At 45.5% G+C, this 23,258-nt stretch overlaps 1 protein-coding gene across 2 annotated transcripts in view; it reads left to right on the top strand.

Moving 5' to 3' along the window:
* Positions 1-23,258, top strand: part of GPC3 (glypican 3) — a 141,527-nt gene that overhangs the window by 53,609 nt on the left and 64,660 nt on the right. For both annotated transcript variants that reach the window (XM_086850026.1, XM_086850025.1), the window contains one exon: positions 10,795-11,489. In XM_086850026.1, the coding sequence (XP_086706152.1) occupies positions 10,795-11,489 (695 nt within the window). The remainder of the gene's footprint in view (positions 1-10,794; positions 11,490-23,258) is intronic.

Here is a 23,258-nt window from a genome sequence, read left to right as displayed (position 1 = left end):
GTGTTGGTTTCCACATGCAGCCTTTGAAATACATGCTCTTTATTTTGAGAGGACTAGGATGAAAGTACCCTTTGGAAAAGTTGTTTATTTTTTTCCCAGGCGTATTTGTCCTTGCTCCTTTTGTTAGCATTATTTATAAATCAAAAGTTATATTGATCTGGAGATTATGCGTTAAACCATGTCTGAGCAGTGGTTGCTGCAATACTGAGAAAAGCAGCTGCCATAAAACTTTTGGTAAATTTATCAATCAATACTCTCCATGCTCCTCTTCAGAAAAAGAACAAGTTGAATTTTAATTTACTGGGAACACAGCTGAACACGTTGCCCCTGTGTTCAGCAAGGGATTTAAGCCTGTTAGGAACTTTCCAGAGATGAATAGTGCCATTACTTTGCAGAGGATTATTCATGTTCTTGAAGGAAAGCCTCTCTGGAGCAGGCAGTGGAGCCTCCGATCGATTCCTGGCAGCTGTGGTTGTGAGTCTTGCTCTTGAGAGCCAAATTATCATCTCGTGCTCCTGTTCCAGTGGTTGCCTTGCTCTCACGGGGGGGAATAAGGAGATGATAAAACATCTTCCGTGTAAAATGAGTGTTAATCAAACCAGGGCTTGGAGCCAGGACAAGCAGGATGCAGGATCCATGTGGAAATCTGGGCATGGACCAGCCGTGGGCTCGGCTGGTGCCACCAGACGTGATGTCCCACCTTCCTCTTCCTCCCTGGGCTGGGACCTGCCCATGCTCCAACTTAGAAAACAAAGTCAAACAAAGGGAACCCACAAAAGAACCCCCAAAACCAACAACCCCCTGAAAAAGCCAAGCAAACAACCCCCACTCAAACAAACAAAGAGGACCCCCAAAAAACCCAACCCAAAACCCCATCAAACCACCCTCCCCCACAGGCAAACAAAACAATACCCAACCTCCCCCAGCAAAAGCACTGGTGTTTTTGGGGGCTCCACTCAAGGTACCACAGAGGAAGGAGGAGAAGAAGTGAGTCTAGTTTTTGGAAAGTGCTAAGGCTGGAATCTGGGGCCATAGTTAGGTCTTTTTTTTTTCGTATTTTTTTTTTTTTTAGCGCTGGAGATGTTGCTTGGGGTTTGTGTGCCTGGCGTGCCCTGAGCCCTGTTACAGGGGTGCTGCTGTGCCTGTGGTGTCCTGTGTCAGCCCCTGTGGTGTTTCAGGCAGGAAGGGGTTGGGGACCCTGCTCCCTGTCGAGAAGATGCTGCTAAACTATTCTGCATGTGCTCAGTGGGTCAGGGGCTGCAGGGAGCATTGGGGTGGCTGGTTGCACGCGTCTTATTACCATGTTGGAAACCTCTGTCTTCCTCTAAAGTGTCTTGAGACAAAACTAGCTTGAAAATCACTGAATTGCTTTTGAGAAGCTGGAGGTTGTTCTTGGAAACAGTCACTCCTTGGGGGGAAGAGTTACACCGGTGTTGGTTGTTACGATGTCACTGAGTAAATGGCTTTCCCAAGTTCTGCCGGCACAGGTAGGAAACTGATAATGGAAATAAAGGGGCTGGAGTGACTAAAGAATGGTCAACAGGTGCCCTGAAATAAGTCCAAGTCCTGTGTTTTACTATAGGGATCAAGAACTGATCTTCTGCCATTTGCTTTTCATCAGACAGCTGAGATAACTTTAAAGAGAATTTGGCCAGGAGAGATTATTAAGGAAGGAATTTGCTGCTTAAATAAATAGTCTACTCTCCATTGTTGGAGACTTAACAGGCTGATAGAAGCCCTCTGGAATGAAAGGGAGCCTGGAAAGCCTGTCTCAGATCTGCCTTGCTCTAAAGTTACTGAGACCAATGTACTTCCAAAGAATTTTTTTTGACTTTTTGAATACAAGCTCAACTTGACCTGGTGGCTTGCTTTATCTTCATTTATTCTGATGAATAAAGGAATTTGCTAGGCTTGCATTTTTACAGAAGTTGCTTGTAACTTTTAGTTTAAAATAAATTGAAGAACTATGCAAACTGGTGTCCTGGTTTTTAGAAATGCTTGGTTTGTAAATTTGGGTGGGAGTGCATGAAATCCTTGCCCCCTGCTTGATATGCGTGGCTTGTCATTCATCTTTGAAGAGGTATTCTGCTTTCTGATATCTTGATAACACCATTAAGTGGATGTTGCAGCCTCCAGTTAGTAAAATAAGGCTGTGTGGGTGACCAGGTAATGGGATTTTATTGTTTCGTAGTTGTTGTTTTATTTCTTTGTTTTGTTTTGTTAGGGTTTTTTATTTGGTTTTGTGTGTTTTTATTTTGGTGTGGGTTTTTTTGGGTGGGGGGAATGCGCTTTGAGTTTAAAAATAAAAACAAAGCAATCCTAGATATGCTTTTGCAGTGATAAAATGTTTGGGTCTGTGATATCTGCTCAGTTACCCAATGCAGAGAGGTCTTTTTCCCAAGGTTTTTGTAGCCATTCCTACTGTGCTAGGCTGAGCACCTGACTTAAGAGTTGTAGGTGGAGCAAGTTGGAGAAGTAAGAGAGTCTAGGAGCAAAGAAAGTAAGTATTTGGGGAAAAAAAAATGGGGAAGGTGAACTTGAACCCCAGGCCTTATGGGGGTTTCAGCATCAGGATGAAGGCATGGGGGGCATGGAGAGAAGTTTATCTTTCATCTGACAGGTTACAGCACAACCTTTACCTCTACCAGAGCAACCTTTTAGCTGCAGAAGCCTCTTAAATCCTCTCTCTCAACTTTTCCAGCTTGTGCTCCCAGGGCTTGATTTGAGCCTGCTTCTCCAGGCCCTTATTCCTCTTGCCCTTTGATTTTGATAAAGAATCATGTTCACCCACCACTTGCACCAGCCTCGACTGTTTGCATTTTTAACTTTGTCTTTATTAAATTTTCAGGAATCTGTTAAGCATTCACACATCTGTCATGGCACAAAGCGTTATCTTTCTTGATGCTCGGGAAAACAAATGACACAACGGATGTGCCACCAATATTTAATAAAAAACACCAAAGCCACGTGTTCAAACATGAAGCCCCAGAAAAGATTTTACTGCGGAGTCATTCTTGTGAGGTGCTTGCTGTGAGATTTTTGGGGTTTTTATTTTAACTTTTTAACTTTCACCTGGAGTGTGGGTTTCCTGTGTTGACTTGGATACTCCCAAGGGTCTCTGGGATTTCTCAAAGCATCCTGGTACCCAATTCCAGCACCCCTGACCCTGCCTTTTGCTGTCATGACTTGTGGATGCCTGTGTGGGCTACAGAGCACTGCACTGAGCTGCCTCCAGGCAGGGTCTGGTCCAGGTGAGGGGCTGGGTGGAAATGGAGAGCTGTGGGCACCAGCATTTCTTGTTTCCTTGCTTCTGGGCTGGTGGCAGCTTGTGTTGGTGAGCTCTGCTGTCTGCATTAACAAAGTTTTTGTGTGCAGGATATAAATATTAAATGGGAGAAGCACAGTGTGACTAATGGTGTAACAGTTGGACTGTTACCTGGACTGGAACAGGAGCGTATTTTCAGGGCAGTTTGAGTGGGTATAATGAGATGGATCATACAGTATTTTTATTAGAAACTTCAGGGAGTGTATTTCAAACTGCCAGGGCGCTGCATAAGCTGAACAATTAAAAATAAATGACTTTGGAGTTTGGTGTTTGGATAGAACCAGATAATTAGGAGAGGATGCTTTTCTGACAAAAGCTTAAGGATTTGGCGTTGGCTGGTGAGCAACACTGGCTTGGAAACTTGTATCTTGGCTCCTGTGGGAGTGAAGTCAGTGGCCATGGAGCTGGAAGGAGCTTTGTCTCATTTAAAGACCGGACCTTTGCTCCCTTGGACTGGTGGTGATGGAGCAAAGATAGAAAGTGCAAGCCTCGATGGCTTAAAATTAAGAAGACAGAATAACAGAATTGTTCAACTTTTTATTACTAATGCTTTGAAGCTAATCTCATAAGCTTGTGAGCTTGAGACCATAATTTTTATGGTGACAATATTGTAAAAGTAATCCAAAAGGCTGTGTCATAGTTGGAAAAAAAGCATTTCCTAAGCTTTAAACCCAAATGTGCTCAGTGAAACAAACCCTCTAAGAGCAGCAGTGGCACCATCTGATGGGTTTTGTAATGCCATAGACAAAAGTAATTATACTGCTCAGAAGAGCTTTTGTCTCCAGATAATGTTGTTAAAAACTTGCAGAGTAGTGTAAATCATAACGGAAAAAATCTGGAGGCTGCTCTTATTGCTGCCAGGGGAAATTCTCTTAGATTTTGTTTCCTTTCTGCTCCATATATTGCAAACCTTTTCCAAGTTGGTAAATAAATATTACCTGCTGTTTGAAAAACGACTTGGGGTTCATCTCACCAGTAGTGCCTGTGGCAGCCAGGCCATTATTGCAAACAGTTGTTCCTCTCTTGGTGAGCTCTGTTGTGTTTTGGGAACACAGGCTGTTGTGCTGGGGCTGAGGTTCTCTGATTCATTGGAGATATTAAAGAAGCATTTCCTCTTTCTAGAGCTCACTCACATGAGGATTCCTCTGGCTTCTTTTGCCAGTTCTGAGCAGTGTCACAGAAGGAGCCAGGTCAGAAAATACTTGGTTGAACTTAGAAACACCCAATGTTTAGCATTTCCTTGATGAACATTTGAATTCCAGCCCATGAAGGTTGGTAGTGGTTTTGGGGGGCTGAGAAGTTTTGGCTTTTAGATGTAAGGGATTTTAAAAGGTTTGGGAACCTTGGGCCAGCAGGAAATGCAGTGATTGCATTGGGAACAGGTTAATGAGCTGATTGATTTTCCAGTGTCCTGCCTGGACACCCATGCTTTTGTCTCAGGGTGAAAATGTCTCCTGTGGGCTGGGAGATTCCAGTGCTGCGCTCTCTCCTGATGATTTGTTATTTGTGTCCTGAGAAGCGAAGGGAGAAGTTTTGCCATCAGCAGGGAAGTGCCAGAGATCAGGTGGAGCCAAGGCAGGTGAAGCATGGCCAGAGCAGAGGCTCTCTGACCCCTGCAGTTATTGCTGTGCCTTGTGCAGAGAGTTTGGAGTCAGGCCTGTGAGCAGGGACCCTCCAGGGACAGGCCTGGGGAGCAAACCCAGGGACATGAGGAGAGCCATTGAAGCCTAAAAGAGGGACTTCAGCAATTCACTGAGCTTCAGGAGCTGGGTCACTTGCTGCCTTGGAGCAGTTGCATCATAGATGAGATTCATTGTGGGAGGAGGAGCAATTTCATACCTAAATGGCATTTAAAGTGCATTTTGTGGAGCTAGTAAGATTTTAAAATGATTCCATGTGCAGGACAGGGAATCACTGTGTGCCACATCTGCAGCCTGTAATGCTCCCCAGCAGCAGCATCCTGGGGAAGGTGCAGGAAATCACAAAATACATCATCATCTGCAGAGGGAAATTCAGCTGACTGCCAGTGATCTGTGTTGACCTCAAGGGAGGTTTCTGCTGCATGAAAATCAGTTTTCTGTTCATTTTACAGTTGGGATAGTGCATGAGGATTCACCACTCTGCCACAAACTCCTGGAGGAGATGGTCCTGGGCGCTTCTGAGGGCGTAGGGAAATGGTGGTCATACCATGACCTTGTCTAGAATTACTTGCCTGGTTTTCCCCTCCAAAAAAACCCTGAGCCTTGCTGTTACTGGCTCTTGGTAGTGGAATAACAAAGGTTACAGCTCCTCCACTGTGCAGGGATATCTTGGTGGTCAAGATAAGACTATGTGTGGGGAGGCAAGTTTGTACACAAACAAACAATCCTTTGCAAAAGTGCAAATGGGAGTGAGCTCAACTCCCCAGAGTAAGTGGGAGTAGCCATGATGGGAGCTTCCCTGCTCAGAGAGAGTTTGTGTTTGCAGGATTTATGTGTCTAGATGTCAATAAAGAGGAAAATCAATGTTGTGGGTGAAGTTCTAATGCCTTGGTGTGCATGGGTCGCACAGTCCTGCACCTCCACCTATCTTTGTTCCCTTCCCAGGCGCCCGTGGATGAGCTGCTGGTGCAGCAGGTTTTGCTGTGCAGCCCCTTCACCTTTGCTGGGCCAAGAGGACTTGATTGCTGTGCTGTGTGACACCCAGAGAAGGGCAGCTGTCCCTGCTGGAAGCTTGTCTTTGCAGCAAAACCAGAGCAGCAGATTACAGGAGGGGCAGCATGAAGCCTGTGGCACATCCCGGTGCCACGGTGGACCCTGCTGTCCCTCCTCCCGGTGGTCACAGCGGTGTGTGGAGGTGGTGCTGGTCTTTGGTGAGCTGGCATGGGAGGCAGAATGAGGACAGACCTTGTTTCACCTTTCCAAACACCTTCAGCTGCTTGTGAAGCAGCACTTGCTGAGCTTGGCACTGGAGGTGCATCTCTGTACCTGCCTGGCTCTGCAGCTGCCATCAGGTTTTGGCTGTCTCCTCTCCCGTGGGGTGCTGTATGGGAATGGCATGCTGGGGTCATTTGTACTGGCTCCTTGTGGCTCAGGCCACATCACATAATCTCTTAAATAAACCCATCAAGTGGCAGGCTGGGCTGGAGCCTCCTGCAGCCTGGGGCAGCCAGCAGGTTAATCCAGAGCTCCTCCGGCCCCGCCGCCGACCCCTTTGAAGTTTGCTGCAGCTTAGGAGCCAAGGCGCTTTCTCAGGAAAGCTGGCATTTTTACTAAGCAGCAGACTCTTATTATCTGGGCTGAGAACGCAGTGATTTCCCTCTCCTGCCAGTAATCCCCACTCAGGGCACTGTTATGCTTTTTTACAATTTATTTTCTCTAATTGCCGGTTTGCAGCGGCCATGCAGTTCTCCCTGGGCTGTGTTCTGGGGAATTTTTGCACTTTGAAAGGAGCTTAGATCTTTCCTTCTGGCTGCTGGAATCGGGCAGCAATTCCTCTCCAGGTACTTCAGCAAGAGTCCAGCCTGAAATATAAGTAATAGCCTGTGCTTTTCAACTAGTGACTGATATCTGTGGTCTAGAGTAGGTTCAGCTGTTCCATTCATCCTTTGGGAGTCCTGACAAACTGCCCCTCACTGAGGCAGTCGACAGATGTGCAGTACCAGGACACCAGTGCTTGGTTGGTGAGGATGTTCTGGCTCCCATCCTGCAAATGCTCCCTTGGTTTCTCTTTCCTGGACAGGTGTCTAAGCCATAAGCAGACTGTTTCTCCAAGAGAAATGCTGTAAAACTGTGAAAAAGGGAAACTGTGCCAAAGTCCTTTCTAAAGTCCTGGTAGACAACATCCCCAGCCTTTCTTTGATCCACCAAGCTGCTGATCTTATCATAGGAGATGAGATTGGTCCAGTGGGACCATGGACCCATGTGGGCTGGGCCTGATGCCCTGGCTGTCTCGTACGTGCCATGTGAGGGCACTCAAGCTGATCTCACCCTCCCAGGTATTGTCACAGTGGCCAGCCTCCAGTCACTTGGGACCTCTCTGGCTAGCCAGGACTGTGGGTAAATGATGGACAGTGGACTTGTGAGTTCTTCTGCCTGCTCCCTCAGCACCCTTGGGTGGATCCCATCCAGCCCCATTTGTGTGTATCGAAGTGGTGCAGAGGAACCCTGACCATTTTCTCCTGGATTATGGGGACTTTGTTCTACTCCCCATCCCTGTCTTCCAGTTCTGGGTGCTGGGTACCTGGAGGAAAACTGGTTTTACTAAAGACTGAGGCCAAGAAGACATTAAGTATATCTGCCTTTTCCTCATCCTTTGTCCCTGTGTTTCTCCCAGCATCCAATAAAGGATGGAGATTATCCTGAGCCTTTCTTTTGTTGCTAGTGTGTTTAAAGGAACATGTCTTATACTCTGCTCTGTGTGCATGTGTGTGTCTACTCTACAGTGATGGGGACTGTAAAATGTGAGCCCTGCTCAGCTGTGCAGTGGTTTTGCTTGCTTAAGGTGGGGGCAAGTCTGATGATTTGCTTTGTATTTGCACTGCTTCAGCCAGACCTGCAAAACAGCTGCCTTAAATGGCAGCTTTTGAAAATATCCTTGAAATTAAAAAAAAAAGAAAAAAGAAAAAAAGAAGAGAGAAAAGATTGAATTATTCTCCAGCAATGAGTTTCAATAATGCCATGTTAGGAGTGGGGGAGATTTTACCAGCAGCAATTCCACACTGTGGGATTTTATGGGGGATCAGAAGCCTGTGTCACATCTGTAATGCAGCATCCCCCTGTGTCCCTGTGAGGCTCCCTCGTGGGAGCAGAGGGGACTGACCCTCAAAGTTTCCTCCCCTTTGAAGCGCTCAGAGCCTGGCTGAGGGTCACTGCAGCTGCTGGCAGCTGGGGATTTACAATTCCCGCAGCCAGTGCTCTCTGAGGAATATTTCAGAATAAGCAACTACTGTGGGAGCTGGGTGGGAGAGATTTTGGATGTGTAAGACTTCTTTTTTACCAAGTTTTATTATTTCTTGCATCTATTAATAGGGCAGCAGGAGTCTCCATATGCTTTTGTAGTCCCTGTTGCGCTTTCTAATGGATATATGCAAAAGCTCCAAGGCGCATAAAATAGACACTCTCAGCCAGTTATTACGATAAAAATTATGTGCATGTCATGACCTTTAAAGCAGTGGGACTGTGTGTGCATGCTCTTCTGATCTGCCACTGTTCTCCATTCCTTTCTGAAGCCCTTCTCGCCGTAGGAGGTTTGCATAGGAGCTTGGAATATTTTTCTAATCAGCGAAGAGTCTTTTGGCTCTGATGATAACTGGCAAAGCACAGAGGAGTGAGAAAACGGAAGAGTGATGGCTTTTTCTGAAGGGAACTAACAGAGAAGAGGGTAAAGGCGAATGGTGAGGCACAGCATGAAAATCCTGGCACCGTCTCCACTGCTGTCAAAAGAAAAACACTGGTCCAAAAAGTTCTTTGTGCTTTTTGAGGCAAAAGCTATTCTGGTGTTCTTGAGAATAAAGAGAGGGGGGAAAAAGTTTTGTAATCCGTGTACCCTCTTTAAAGAAACTTTTCTTACTTTTGTTTTAAAAGTTTTAATAATAGTGCAACCAGCATTTCATATAGTGCAATAGTGCAACTGCTCTGCTTGCAGAGCCCAGTCTGTGTCACACTTGCTGTTGTCTGGAGCTGGCCTGGAGAGCTTTGCCATCCTCTGTCTGGGGGTGAGGAGCGGGATGCTGGCTGCCATGGCGAGGGAGGCAGGGAGAGAGGGGCCCTGTGTCCTTGCACTGCTGCATCCCAAGGTCTGTGATGTGAGGAAGGAAGGATTGCTGTTGCCTGGGAGTGCAGATGGTTGTTCCTGGCTTGCCAGGACAGTCCTGGTGTGAGTGTCTGGAGCTGTGGACAAAATGCTTCAGCAGCATGCCTGGGAGGTGTGCAGGCACCAGATGGGATGTGGAGACACTGTTTGCAGAAGTGTATCAGTAATTTCTGCTCTGAGAACTGCTTCCACCACAGCTTTCTGTGTGCTGGGGTGGGGTGCAGCAACAGCACCCTGTCCTTCCAGGCATCCCTGAATAGGTCACCTATTCCAGAAAGAGCTGGAAGCCCTGGAGATGTGATGGTCTTAAAAGCTTCTGAGTAATGCAAGAGGTTACGCAGGGCGAGCAGCAAGGCCTGACATTGCTTGTGACAGTGTTGATACTGAACCCCTGTGGAGATGTGTCAGGCTGTGCTCAGCTGCATTCCAGCCTTAACAAATGGGGGAAATAACTCTTACGGCTTTAAAAATTAAACATTCCCTTTAATTATTGAACGTGAATAATTTTCATGCAAATTGAGCCAGGATGTGTGTTTCCAGAGTGACAGAGTTGAGAGCAGTTACGTCGTGGGGTGTTAGTGACCTGTGAACTGAAAGACTGTTCATTAATTTTAGCATTTTGTGAATAGCACACTGGAGGGTAGGACATGGGCTGGTAGAGCAAGCTGGCCAAAATTAATTTGCACTGATAACCTCCCCTTCTAAAGCTTTGAGATGCAAACTGAGGTGTGTGTGTGTAGGTACACTGTCCTTATACAGTGGGTATGGATATTTTGGAAGCCTCCTGGTGAGGAGGGCTGTAGCTAGAGGAATAACTGTGCAGTGGCTGTGGGGGCTTCCCTGCTCACCTTGTGGAGGAGATGTGGGCTGAAAGTCCTAAAGTCTTTGAAGGTAGAGATGGGAAAATGCACCATGGTTTTTCCTAGCAAAATGAGAGGCTCTGTCTAAAACTTGAATTTGGTGGGACAAGCTGATATGAGTGAGAATGTTCCTGGCTGGGCACCCACGGGTGGACATGGCACCACTGGCTCTCAGCATCACTTTGGACAATGGAGCAGCTCACACCCAGGGCAAATGAAACAGTGGATCTGCAGCTGAAGTGAGCCTGGTGCATTTGGGGAAACTGCAGCACTGAGGGGGCTTTTCCAGTGCTTTGAGGACACTTGATGCAGGGTACCTGCTGGGGATTGAGTCAAAATACTGTCTGTGAATAAACTTCTATAAATATTTTCCTTTTCATAATGGAATGTCAGCTTTTACTGTTTCCTGATTTTAAACACTGTACAGTTTGTCAAACATTTATCTCTGCCTTAAATTAAGTCTGGAGATAGAATTCCTGTTAATTTCAAATCAATATGAAAGGGGGAAGAGAAAGAAATTGCAGTCTAGCCCTTCACTTGAATCAATATTTTCCTTAAAAGCTGAAATGTTAACTAGATCATAGTTTTTTTTTTTTGCCATTTTGAAATGTAGCTTCTGTTTAAAGAATTTATGCATTTCCCCTGGAAATTGCTGATGCTGGTGTTTTGCAGCAGGCACAGCTGCCAGCAGGTGTTTGACCCAAGGCAGGCAGGATGGGGCCAGCCCTGGCAGAAGTGATGTGGTACAACATTATCCTCCCTGTTTCTGAGCTCAATAACTCTTAATGACTTTTTTTTTTTTGTTCTGTTTTGCAGAAGCCTTCGAAATTGTAGTGCGACATGCGAGAAACTTCACCAACAGCATGTTTAGGACCTACTACCAGAGCATGGGCCCCAGGGCTCTTAAATTTGTTGGAGAACTTTTTACTGATATCTCACTGTACATATTGGGCTCTGACATCAGTGTCAATGATATGATAAATGAATTTTTTGACAGTTTATTCCCTTTGGTTTACTCTCACTTGATTAACCCTGGCCTCCCCGATCCCCCTGTGGAAATGACCGAATGTCTGCGAGTGGCCAGGAGGGACCTCAAAGTCTTTGGGAACTACCCGAAGACAATGATGACGCAGGTGTCCAAGTCCCTGCAGGCCACACGAGTCTTTCTGCAGGCTCTGAACCTGGGGATCGAGGTGATAAACACTACTGACCACCTGAAGTTCAGCAAGGACTGCGGGCGGGCGCTGCTGAAGATGTGGTTCTGCTCCCACTGCCAGGGGCTGCTCCTGGCCAAGCCCTGCGCCGGTTACTGCGGGGCGGTGATGCAGGGATGCCTGGCGGGTGTCCTGGAGATCCATCACCTCTGGAAGGAGTACATTGGGTCCCTGGAGGGGCTGACCAGAGGCATGCACGGCATCTATGACATGGAGCACGTCCTGCTCAGCCTGTTCTCCGTGGTGCGTGGTGCCATCGTCCACGTGCAGAAGAACGAGGGGAAGCTCTTGACGGCTGTGAGTAGTTCCCTGCGGTTCCCCAGGCTCTCTGCCATGGCTTGTACACAAGTTCTGTGTGCTGAATCCAAGCTGTCCCTTTCCTCCTGCCAACAAAACCCAAATGCTCTGATTACAGACCCCTTCCCACCCCCTCTGATCTTCCAAAAAGCTTTTGGTAGCATTTGAAACTGGTGTTTGCAGGGCTTGGGTTTCTATTATGGGCTTTGCCTCTTTTCAGGTTTGTCAGAGCAGAAGGGTCTGGACACACCCTGGGGTGTGAGGCTGGGAGCTGAGATGTCCCAGCATCTTCAGTTTTCCCTGAGTGCTGTGCTTGCCCTGGGTAGTTCTGAAAGGCTGATCCTGTTCTCCAGGTGTCCCCTGCCTCCTTTAACATCACAAAAATGCACCTCCAAATAGATGCCAAGCAGAGGCATGTGGTGTAGCATCCCCTGATTTACAAAGAAGAGCTGATTCTCCATCTTTTAGTAACTTGTTCCAGTTTTAGGCTGCATTTAATAAGATTATTTCTTATTTTCACTTGATTCTTTAAAAACACATTGTGGGAATTTCTGAGCCTCCTGAGAAACTGAGATTGTCTTGCTCTGAAAATCCTGCTGCTCAGTTTGAACACCAAGGACAATAGCAGTGTGATACTACGATGCTTGTTCTGCAGAGGAGATTTTTCCTGAGACACAATTGAGCTGCTCCATGTAGGTAGGGAAGAGTTGGAGATGGGGCAGAGGTGGAGGAATGTTGTAATAGTTTGCTTAAAGCCAACAGTGATTAAAATCTGACACAGTTTCCCTGTTAGCTGCTTGTTCCTGCCATTCTTGACTCCTGTTTACAAAAGAGCTGTGTTTATGTAGGTCACTGTACTACTTGCACTATGAGTAACTCTTATCTTTTTTGGGGGGGACCATGGAAATGTATTGGCTTACGGGCTCTGAGCTGTGGCACCCAGCCAGCAGCACTTTGTGCTGTTCTCTGTGCTGGTTTTGCTCAGCCACCACACTTGTGCAGGCTCTGAAGTAACGTGGTGGCACTCGGGCAGTTTCCCACCCCAGGTAGTTTGGCTCACATGGAGCAAGCTTTCTCCACTGAACTGGAGGAATTTAGGGACCAAATTACACCGAGTTGGATTTCTTTCGTGTTACTGTGACCAGGAGGAGTCTGTGGCTGGGCTGGCTGTTGGTCACCTGGGCAGATGGGCCAGGGCAGGGCTTGTGGGCAGCTCCAGGGTACAGTGCAGGCCATTGGCTTTTAACCTGCCTGAGTCCCCTTCTGCAGAAAATCACTGTTTTACACTGTTTTACAGCAGCCTGCCAAGCACTGCTTGTGCAGAGAGGTTCCAGCTGATGGTCAGGAGCAGCAGCTCTGCTGCCATGGAGCCAGGGGAAGTTCTCCCATGAGCCAGAACCATCAGTCAACCCTCTCTGGAACACCAGAGGAGCAGAAATGTAATTGTAGGTTTGCCTTGAGTTCACGTGAGATGTATGGAGAATTCATGTTACAGTTGATAATGACAGAAAACCCAGCTCAACCTTAAGCCCAGTTGGAATTTCCAGTGCAGTAAGAAACAAAACTCACTTCTATATGTACAGTGATCCTGTTTAATCTCAAAATATTCACTGACATACTCAGCTGTAAGCAAAAGCATCCAGCATGTTTTGCATCAGGGAACCCACCGTGCTTGTAGGTGCCAAAGCAGAGCAGAAGCACTGTGCATATGGGCTGTGTGACAGGTTTTGTTAGCACAGACCTGGGCATTGCTGTAGGGTCCTGAAAGGATCAGTGTTTGTTCCCCCATACTTTTCTTTTATTGGCACAACAAAAAATGCACTTTTTCTTGGAGATGTCCATGTATATAGTGAGCAAACATGACTGTCCCTTATGTAACTGAGTATTGACACCTTGATCTGTGTGCAGAGAAGGTGTTTGTGGGAGGACAGGTAGATGGAGCACCACTAAAGTCAACACAAAGCACTAGAGCTACAATCTGCCCATCCTCTGCCAAACCAGAACATAAATTGACTTCCTTTACAATAAAAAATTACTGGGCATTACAAAACCATTCAGTGCTTTTGTATTTGGTAAAGCTGTTGGAAGTTCTGTTAGTTCCATATGTAGCCAGGTATTACTTAAACATAACTCTTCTTGATTATTTCATACTTCAGTGATTCGTTTATTTACTCTAGAGACATTTTTGTGTTATTGGAGTGAAGAAGAAAAAAATCCAAGCCAAACAAGCCAGTTGCCTGGCAATTGTCACCAGAAAAGAATGGCCACTGGGGTTTTAAAGTTTGTTTTTAAAACACTGATGTTGCTCAGCTAAGGGTTTTTTGTCAGACCTGAGCCTAGAGCAACTTTTTTTTTTTTATACAAATGAGGATATGAGCTGTTCAGTGGAGAAATAAGGCAAAAATGGAAGCACTGACAGTCTTAACTACAGTATAGCAGAGGACTGACTAATAGCTGAGCTGCATCAGGACCTGGTATAATCTAAATATTTTTGTATGATATAATTTTGTAAATGATAGATTACAACTTTTTTATTTAGCTGTGCTATGATGCAAGTTTCTCTGTTAAACTTATCAGCACATATTGAGTTTCAAAGAATATACCTAGAAGCAAACAGTTATATTTACAGTTATTCTGTAAATATGATTGTTTTCAGACACTGTAGTCATACCAAAATATTAAATGCCACAGGGGTTGTCTTTGAAAATGTGGGTTGTTACATTTGCCCTGGCTTCTCATATTGGCTTATTTTATTACTGACCTTGGCCACCACTGCTTCTGTAGGCAAAGTACAGTTCATCTGCATGGTATTAAGAATAATAACAGGTTATTTAATTGTCATTAAAATCCTCTGGAATTATGGAAAATTTATCTTCCATGCCCATAGTGATTATACCATGAATAACAACACTACTGCGCTTGCCTGTCCTTTGGGCTTCTTTTACTTTTCACAGCATTGGTGGCATTTCTGCAGCATTAGTTTTTCCTCCTGGTATTTCAGATCCTCAGGCGTGTTACCTGACTGAGCATCTTTGCTCCGTGTGGTTGTCCCTTACTCCCCCTTGCCACCCACCCCTAGGCTGGGTGTGGGCATTCACACACAGACCTGGACCCATCTGTAGCTTGGAGCAGACCTGGCTACAAAGGGCACATGAACTTTGAGCTCCAGAGGTGTTGCAGAGCCTCCATGCAGGTTTCTGAGGAGCTCTACAGTCCCCAAGAGGAGGAAGTCATATTGCTGTAAATCTGCTTTTGGAAACTGTGCCTCCAGGCATGCATTTAAATGGGAGCCTGTGTGTTGTTCCTGGTCTGTAAACAGCAGTGCAGAAGAGTGAATTCAGTAATGTGGCAGTAAACAGTTCCCATCCCAAGCCTTGCTTTAGTAGCTAATTTGTCAGCCATGGTGTGTTAGGGCTTTATTATTTCTACAATTTGTCTGCTTAAAAACTTCACCCCTAAAACCTGCTATTAAAATACTTTATCAAGCATGACTCTCAGGGCACACTGGGAAAAAAAAAATGCTATCTAGGCCTATATCTATATTAATTTTCTAATCTCCTACCTTTTCCCTGGTTGAAAATTTGCCTAGTATGCCCACCTCTTGTAGATATTTTAATCAGGAGTGTAGGGAAGAATGATTTTAGTCTTTTTGGTTTGTGCTTTTTACCACAAACCAAGACAACTGGGAGAGATGCAGCACAAATAAGCTTAATAAAATACTCAACCCCAGCACCTCCAAAAGTCAGTGCTTTCTGTGTTACTGGAATTACAAAGGAGACAGTCAGGGGATCTTACACAGGTAAAAGTTGATCTCCTCTGAGGTTAGAATCATGGAATGGCTTAGGTTGGAAGGGACCTTAAAGATCATCTGTTCCTGACCCCCCTGCCGTGGGCAGGGACACCTTTCTCTACCCCAGGTTGCTCCAAGCCCCATCCACTCTGGCCTTGAACATTTCCAGGGATGGTGCAGCCACAGCTTCTCTGGGCACCCTGTGCCTCCCCACCCTCACAGTCAAGAATTTCTTCCTGATATCTAATCTAAACCTCTGTCAGCTGAAAGCCATTCCTCCTTGTTCTATCACCCCATACCCTTGTAGTATGTCCCACTGAGCTCTCTTGGAGTGGAAGGTGCAGTAAGGTCTCCTGGCAGCTGTCTCTTCTCCAGGCTGGAGAACCCTAGCTCTCAGCCTGTCCCCAGAGCAGAGATGCTGCAGAGCTCTGATCAACTTTGTCACCCTCATTCCAACAGGTCCATGTCCTTCTTATCTTGGGGGGCCTTGGAGCTGGAGGAAATACTCCAGGTGGGATCTCACTAGAGGGGAGTAGAGGGACATAATCCCCTCCCTCAGCCTGCTGCCTACTCCATTTTTGATATAGCCCAGCTGCCCAGCCCCTCCTGCTCCCCTTGCAGTTGTTTGGGCAGCTCTATCTGCAGAGCATTGCCTAGAAAGGAAAGAGCAGGGAGCTCAGCAAAATCCTCTTTTTTTTTCTCACTCAGAACTGATGGCTGAGTTTCTAGAAAATCCTATTAAATTGCAAAGTTAAGCAGAACTTGTCAGAGGGAGGGAAGCAGAAAGGTGCCAGTGCTGTATGGGAACAGCATGCAGTTCCCACTGTGTTTGTCCTGTGACCAGATCCCTCCTGCAAACACCTGTAAAAGGCTGTTTAGGTCTGGGTTAACCAGGTTATGCAGCTGTGCTGCTCTGGAGGTGATGCCATTGTGCTGGCTGGGTTTGATGCTGTCCCAAAGCTGAAGGGATCACCTCCCCAGGCTCAGGGAGAGTGCTTGGTGTGAACCCAGCTCTGATGGCCTTGGAAAAGAGCCTGGTATCAGAGTTAGGAAAACTGGAGCCCTGCTTCCCTAGATTTTTATGGAATCCTAGCAGGGAGTTCATGAACATGTAAAGATAACCAGGTACTTTGGCTGACTGTAGCACCACAGAAACATTGCTGCAGTGTGTGTTCAAAACAGCACTTGCAGCAGATACACAGGGTTGAAAATCAAGAATATGTGAATAAAGGGACTTTTGGCACCCAGGAATGAAAATATCTCCCGTTGCCATACACAGTGATTCAGTACATTTGTCAGCACAGTGATGCCAGGCTGGTTTTCCCCAAATACTGCCCAGGAGCTGCTTTTGGGGCCATCTGACCTGGTGACTTGCTGGAAGCTGCTTTGCTCAGCAGGTTGCACTGGCAGGGAGCTCCGGTGAGTTTTCCTATCTGCTAATGGATTTTTCTGTCTGTACTAGAGCTGGCAAGAGATTTGTGGGGAAAGCTTTGAAATCACAGCGCTGTTTGCGAAGTCCTTCCCTCTGAGACGCCGAGATCGGTTTCTTTGTACTTTTAATGTGGGTTGCTTTTTGTTGGCATCACTCCTGGGAGAGTCAGCTGGATGTACAGCCTCTGTATTTTCAAGTTCTTTATTGGCAGAGTTTAATCCTCAGGCTATTCTCTAATACTCACTGGTAGCTAGCTCCATTTTTCACTTAAAGCTGGAAATACAGGTGAAGTTTGGGTTTTCAGTGATCTCAGACCCCCTCAGAACTATCCCAAGGTGTGTGTATTGTGTATTTTGTTACCCATTTTGTGATAAGCAGTGTAAGGTGCCTGATAAGTGTGTTAAAGCAAGCATCTGTTCCCCCTGCAGGATTAAAATAAACCTTATTATGAGGGCAGTATCAGCAGCATTCCCATTCCCGTGGAAAGACCTTGGGAGTACCACGATTAGTTGTCTGAAGAGATTTCAGATAGTAAAGATCTTCTGACACTTGGGGGAAGCATATGGCAAAGCACTGAATTTCAAGGTGTTGATTTTAAGCTAGAAATCCCCAAGTTGGTGGCTTGGCTGGTGCCAAAAGAATAAGGGCAAAAGTTACTCATGCCTGCACTTTTGTAACCCTGTATCAACAATTCTGATCCAGCTATTTTGGCACACTGCTGCAGGGCTTGAATCTCTGGTTTAGTATTCAAATATGCAGTAGCAAATTAAGGGCCTGCATCTCATTCTTGGGAGGGACTTTGGCATGAATGCTTTTGAGCATCACTTGCCTCTCTAGGGGAGTGAGACTCAGAGGTTATTCTCAGCCTAGTGCAAGCTTTACCTCTTCTCTGGCCTGGGGAGGGAGACCATTGGTGTCACAATTGATTAATTAATTCACTGCTCGCAAGAATTTTGCCTGTGAGGATGCAGGGCAGCACGTCTTTGGTCAGGGTTGTCCTTTTCCAGTGTAGGCAAAGGGGCACGCTGGTGTGCCCTCCTGCTTTCCCTGGTGGCCTGGCAAGGCTTTGAGTCAATTTGTCACTGAATTGGGTCTGGATGAAACAGATTGAGTGTGTGGGGCTCTGCAGAGCTGCTGGCTGGAAGCAGTGGTCAGTGATGCTCAAACACATCACTGCAAAGCCAGAGGAGGTGGCACTGAACATCAGCAGAGGTTTAATTTAAAAATAGCATTTGATTTTGCTTCTGTCTGTAAATTTTTATATTATACTCTTCTTTTTTTGTTCTCCCTTTGTCCTTTTAACTGGATGTGTTCTGGCCTCTGAGATGTGCCATTCCAAGGGAATTTGCAATGAAGCCTTTTTTTAAAATAAAAAGTAGAAGGAAGCTGCTGACAGAGCCCATTCTCCCTGCATGCACACATTGGCAGCACGTGGAGCATCCTCTGACAGCGTGTTTGATGTCCAACCCAACTTTGCACTGAAGATCACATGAGTCTGTTTGCTGACTTCAGTCTTGAGACAGATCACTCGGCTGGTGGCAACTTCATCCCCACTACTCTGCAGCTTAAAAAGAGCTTTTTAAGGCTGCTGCATTTTATGGGTGGGAATATCACAGAGCACCCACTGAGCCTGGCTTGATCTCCCGTCAGATCACATGTTGGCTGCCTTGCAAGTGAGATGCACACAGGTTTGTGTGTGATGGGATCTTGCATCTTTTCCAAGCTGAAGTCAGAACAAGCCTAAAGACTTCATGCAGATTAATTACTGCTTCTGTTTAGCTGTCTGTGTGTACTGTGGCTTGGTGTGTTCCTTGTTCTGGTGGAGGAGCTAATTTGTTGTTTTGCAACTGGCTCCTGAGTGTTTAAAAAGGTATTTGGTTCTGAGATGCACTGGCATCAGTACAGAGAGCTCCCAGAGTTAGTGGGGCAGGATACAATCCTAACAGCTGGAAATGAGGTTACACAGCTTTTCAGTGTTTTGCAGCTTTCTTCACTTCACGGGACAGCTTTTTTTCCTCATCTCTTTTCTTTTTCCTGGCTCCCATCACAGCTGGCTTGGACAGCTGGACCTGGGATGCTTTGGGATGTAGGAGAGGAGGGAGCTGGTGATCATGCCATGCAAAGCATTGAGGGAGGGGTATGGGGTGCCTGTTCCTTCGCCTCTGAGCTTCAAGCTTTGAAATTTCAGGCTGTCTGATTTTTTTAATAAATTGTAATGGTAAAGGATGTAATGGGAGGTCTTGAAATAGATTGGATTTAAGCAGAAGAAAACCGAGTTTCATTCTGAACCAAAGATCACAGCATCAGAAAGTTCCCTCTGGGTGTCTTGAGGCTTCCTCTTCGTCAAAAACTGCAGCAGAGGTGCTGGCCAGGGAGGAGCTTCCCCTCTGAAAGGGGAGGGCTGGGGCACAGCCCTTTCACTGGGGCTGTATTTGCAAATGAGCTTTGCAGCTGAGCTTCCTTCAGAGTTAAACCAGCCTCATGCTCTGGGTCCTTGCTGAGATTTAGATTTGGTTTACCTGAAGGATGATACAAGCTGGTGCATGACAGAAATAGGAGACTGTTAGGTGTGGGCTGATCCCCCTGGCTTCTGAGGAGCCTGCAGAGAGGTGATATCCATGGCATGAACTGCCTTTATTCTTATTTAACTCGGTCCCTCCAGACGTGCCATTGCCCTGTACACTTACAGTGGAATGGTGGAGCTGCCTGTGGAATTCTCTGTCAAAACTGCCCACACATCTTTATTTTACCAGAGAGATTAAACCCCAGAGCATCAGCCCTGCAGACACAGCTCCCTGCTTGCTGCCCGGGCTGCTGCAGCCTCCTGCAACCCCCATTAACATAGATGCTTTATTAGCAAAATACATTCTGGCCCATTTCCTTTCCTGAAGATTTTTATCCTTGCTTAGACCCGCAGCTTTGCAACACCAGAGCTGTGCTCACCAATATCCATCTCTCTATGCTTTTTACGCTAAACCCTCTTTTGGCCTCATTATCCATGACTGCAGTTTCCACTCAGACCTCCATCCGGGGTCATTCACCGGGCATCCTTCATCTTAACAGCGCTGAGTTTACTTCCAGTGACAGTAACCCCCGTGAGTGTTGCTGCCTTAAAACCAGAACTATCTCTCCCATTAGCAATGCTGATGAATAAGCCAAGAACAAACCAGAAACTTAAAAGAGACCCTCTGCAAAGCAGAAATAGTGCCCAGAGCTGCCCAGGCGGAGCAGTGGTGTTTTGTTTTGTGCTGGAGAGGATGAGGGCTTGGGTTGCAATCAGTGGTTTGCTTCATTTTGAATTCTCTGCCTGTGTGTGGTGCTGTGAGTTATATCATTTTTGCATCTTATTGTAAAGTGGCTTTGAGGCAGCAGGCATGGAAGATGCTAAATACATTTCTCCGGGAAAAAAATTTCAACAAACAATTCAGGCAGATTTTTCATCCATCTGCTGCAGCAGTGCACCCCTCATTGCTGGCTCCTCACTGCCTTATCAGGCTACTGCAAAAAACAACTGGTGGCCTTTTCCATCCCTACCTGTTGTGTTGTCCCACTAATGAGCCCCTGAGGGCACGGAGCCTGCTTTCAGTAGGTGAGGTTTGCTGCTAACTGCATTATTCTTCCAAAGATTTGTTTAAGCAAGAACAGGCTGGCTGCAGAAAACTCTGCTGATAGCCTACAGCTACTTGGGCAGAGTTATTTCTGTTTAAAAAGAAAATGAAAAGGAAAAGCAAGGCAGCTGCTGGAAAATTTTGCAGTTCTTTATGCAGGTGTATCTTTCTAACCTAATCAATTTTCACACCCAATTGTCTTCCATGCTACTGGCAAAGGTTGAGACGATGCTCTGAGCCAGTGACCTGGAGAGAACCACCTGGAGAGCTGGGTGGTTACTGAGGAGAACTTGGGGGTGACTGATGTGCTCTAAGGTATGTCTTTCTAAAGCTTATTAACTCCTGGATTGGACATATTGATCTGTATCACTGCACAAATAAACCTCATGCTGCTGCTCTCCAGAGAGCAGAGTGCAGGTATTTCTGTAGATCCCAGCTGCCTGGGATGACATCTAAGCCATCCATCCTGTGTCTCCTCCCTGAGGGACAGCCAAAAGCCATGGAGCAGAGGGCAGGTGGGGACAGTGGGGCTGCGGGAGGTGATGCTGGGGTGGCTCTGATGAGCAAACTGTGGCACCGTGAGCTCACTGCAGATGGACCCAAAAGGGTTTGCCCAGCAGAGGCTAAAAAACATCCTGGAAGGTCATTTCTGACCTTCATGGTGCTTCATGCACTTCCCATTGTTTGCAGCCAGAAGGAAATTTAATAGCTCTCCACCTGTAGATTTTGGTGTGAGATGTTTATTTTTTCTGTGAGTTGGGGAGATGCCCAGCTTGCAACTTGCAAGGTGATTGGAAAATAATGACAATAAACAAAAATGCATTGCAAGTGTTTAGTCAATTTTTTTTCCCATCTAATGATTCTCCTACCTCATTTTGAAATTGTTGTATATCAGTTTATTGGAATTCACTTCCCATAATCAAATACTAGTCCTCTGTTTGATGCTGTTAGTAAAGGTGTTGTGATAAAGTCAAATTAATTTCATTTTTGTCTGCAAAAGCTTATTGTTGAATGAGTCCCTTTAATACTTTAATCTGACATACAGCATTGTAACAAGGTTAAAAGTGCACACCGATTTCCATTATAAAGATATTCTCAATCAGGCAGAAACTAATCTAACGTTATAAGTCATTCTGTAATTCAATTGTTCTAACCACAGTACATGTAAAAACAAGATGTCTTACAACAAAGTCTCCAAAAAGCCCTGCAGATATTTATATCTTTATAGAAAGAATGATTTACATTTTCAATAAGCCTTATTTGTCTTTGGGAAAAAATGTAATTCCTTTATCGAGCAAAAATCGAATGTGAGCCTTTTTACCTTGTGTGCCATATTTTGGGTATATTATCTTGGTACTGACCCTTAATTGGATTAGGTTAGGCCTGACTGTAAGGAAGAAAATATTGCTATGGATCTGATAGCTTCAAAACTAAAATCAACAGATGAAGTTAAAAAACAAAACAAAAACAACACAGGGCCTTCTCAAGCCTTTTGTTGGCCTTGAATGAATTAATTTTACCAGCAGCTAATCTCTGCTGCATGGAGGTATTTTTACTGTTTTCCCTTAATGATAATTATTACATTTCTCTTTTAGACTTTCACTGGGGAGGTCCATGGCATGGACATGGGGAAAGCCTCATGCTCCCCTTGCCAGGAGCTGCATAACGAGCAAGGCTGTTCTGAGCTTTGCTGGAAGACAAATGCTTGTAATTTTTCTGCTGAAGAAATTCAGCAACTTAACTGTCGAAATTATTTGGAGAGTTCTGGTGGATCCAGCCTTGTTGTCTTAGCAGAGACTGGTGTTTGGAAAGAGAAAGGTGGATGGAGGGAGGAAAAGGTTGTTGCTGGGGGGATTATTCTTATCTGAAGGGTAAAATAAGTAGGGTGATGGTAGGGGATGGTGAGTGGGGAAGAATGGTGAGTACCAAACCCTTTGGGGTAGGCAGGGTTTCCACTCACCTTAGTAAGGGAGAAGGGCTTTTTATAGTAAAAAGTACTTAGTGGTGCAAAAACCTTTGGGATGGTTTATTTATTTATGGAAATATAAATCTGAAAAGAGTTTGTGAGCATGGTCTGTGCAGGCTGCAAAACAGGCATTGCCATTTACCTGCGTGTTTTGGTATTGCCAGTTACAGCAGATTTAGTGGTAAGCCCTGTGCGCTCTATTTTAAATAAATATTACACTTGCTATTGGATTGCTGAAAGAGAGAGAGAGAACTAATTAAGGAGATGGGATATCATCAGTAAATTTTTCTTCCCTGAGATTTTATGAGCAGTAATTTGAAAAGAGCCATATTAAAGTCATTGAGGAACAAGTTAATGCTGCGTTTCTGAGAATATTGCCCTTCTACTCAAAGATTATATTAAAGAATAAACAGTGTACAGTAGCTAATTGCTAGCTGACACATTATAATGGCTTTATTCTTGCAAAATTGAATTGGTCTGGTTTAAGGAAAAAGAAGGGGGAAAAGTAAAGGAGTAACTTTTTAATTATTTAACAAAGTATTTCTCAAAGAATAATTGAATCTGGGCTCATGGCTGCAGGGGGGAAGAGAGTCTGGTAGGTATTGACCACATTTGCAACCCATCTGACACGGCTGCTGTTAAATACCCTGTTACAGGCTCTGACTCTGGCTTGTGTTCCAGACTGATGGCAGGTATCTGTTTTTCCTCTCTAAATTAAGCTGCTAGGAATTTATTTTTCTCGGATTGTTCCTTTCTGTAGTGCCGTAGGCACAAACATGGTGCAACATTAAAACCCACAGAAATCTGCCAAGGAAACTGATTAACCCATGGAAGGAAAATAACCAAGCTCATGACGATTGCCTGGAGCTGTTGTGCTGCCTGGCTTTGCCCACTGAGGGTGTTTTTAAGATCTTGGTAAAAACTGGTGATTTCTCAAACCAATTCCTTGTTTCTCAGTCTGTTGGGATGGGGT

The sequence above is a fragment of the Cyanistes caeruleus genome, chromosome 14 (assembly GCF_971803275.1).
Source record: "Cyanistes caeruleus chromosome 14, bCyaCae1.hap1.1, whole genome shotgun sequence".
NCBI classification, from domain to species: domain Eukaryota; kingdom Metazoa; phylum Chordata; class Aves; order Passeriformes; family Paridae; genus Cyanistes; species Cyanistes caeruleus.
The sequence above is the reverse complement of the archived record's forward strand: the minus strand, read 5'-3'. Positions and strand labels throughout refer to the sequence as shown.